The sequence below is a fragment of the Acanthisitta chloris genome, unplaced genomic scaffold, assembly GCF_000695815.1.
Source record: "Acanthisitta chloris isolate BGI_N310 unplaced genomic scaffold, ASM69581v1 scaffold1050, whole genome shotgun sequence".
In the NCBI taxonomy this organism is placed as follows: Eukaryota; Metazoa; Chordata; class Aves; order Passeriformes; family Acanthisittidae; genus Acanthisitta; species Acanthisitta chloris.
In genome coordinates, this window is record NW_008649701.1 from 1 (window position 1) to 852 (window position 852).

At 57.0% G+C, this 852-nt stretch overlaps 1 protein-coding gene across 1 annotated transcript in view; it reads left to right on the top strand.

The window, feature by feature from the left end:
• The first annotated feature begins 222 nt into the window (after positions 1–222).
• LOC103796987 (structural maintenance of chromosomes protein 1A-like) overlaps positions 223–852 on the top strand; it is a 2,070-nt gene continuing 1,440 nt past the window's right edge. Inside the window, exon 1 of the mRNA XM_009072882.1 lies at positions 223–434. Coding sequence (XP_009071130.1) covers positions 252–434 — 183 coding nt within the window. The 5' untranslated portion in view covers positions 223–251. The remainder of the gene's footprint in view (positions 435–852) is intronic.

The window sequence follows — 852 nt, forward strand, 5'->3', positions numbered from 1 at the left end:
CCTGAGGGATTTGGGGACCCCCCTGAGAGATTTTGGGACCCCCTGAGAGATTTTGGGACCCCTGACTCCCCCTTTTCCAGATGGACTGTGGAGCCCATCACCACGAAGAACCCCAAGGAGTGCTCTGCCCTTTTTGAGGCGATCTGCTCCTCTGGGGCACTGACCTTCCCCAGTGGGACCCCCCTGAGCTCCGTGGGGATTTGGGGACCCCCTGACTCCTCCTGTTCCAGGGAGCTGTGGAATCCATCGCCATGAAGAACCCCAAGGAGCGCACGGCCCTGTTTGAGGAGATCAGCCGCTCGGGGGAGTTGGCGCCGGAGTACGACAAGCGCAAGAAGGAGATGGTGAAGGCTGAGGAGGACACTCAGTTCAACTACCACCGCAAGAAGAACATCGCGGCCGAGCGCAAGGAGGCCAAGCAGGAGAAGGAGGAGGTCTGGAGGAGCCCTCAGGGGGTCTCTGGGAGTTGGGAATGGTCAAGGAATCTTGGGTAGAAAGGGTTGGATGTGAAATTGTTAGGACATTGGTGTTGGGTGGTAGAGGTCAATGTATGAGGGAAAGATGAGGCTGAGAAATGGAGCAATCAAAAGTAGAGTTGACCCAAAATGATCCTGGTGGAGGTTGGGGCTGGGAAGGGGAAGGAGGCAAAGGAGTGAGGGAGATGTTTGTGTGGAGCTTTGGGTGTTTCCAAGGGGGTGGGGGAAAACCAGGAGCTGGTTGGGATTCGGGAAAGCAGGTGAAGAAGCTCCTTGGGCTCCAGGAGTTCCTCAGAGGGGCTCATTTGGCTTCAGGAGATCCCAGGAGCAAAAGGAGGAGCTCCTTGGGCTCCAGGAGTTCTTGGAGCAGATGGAG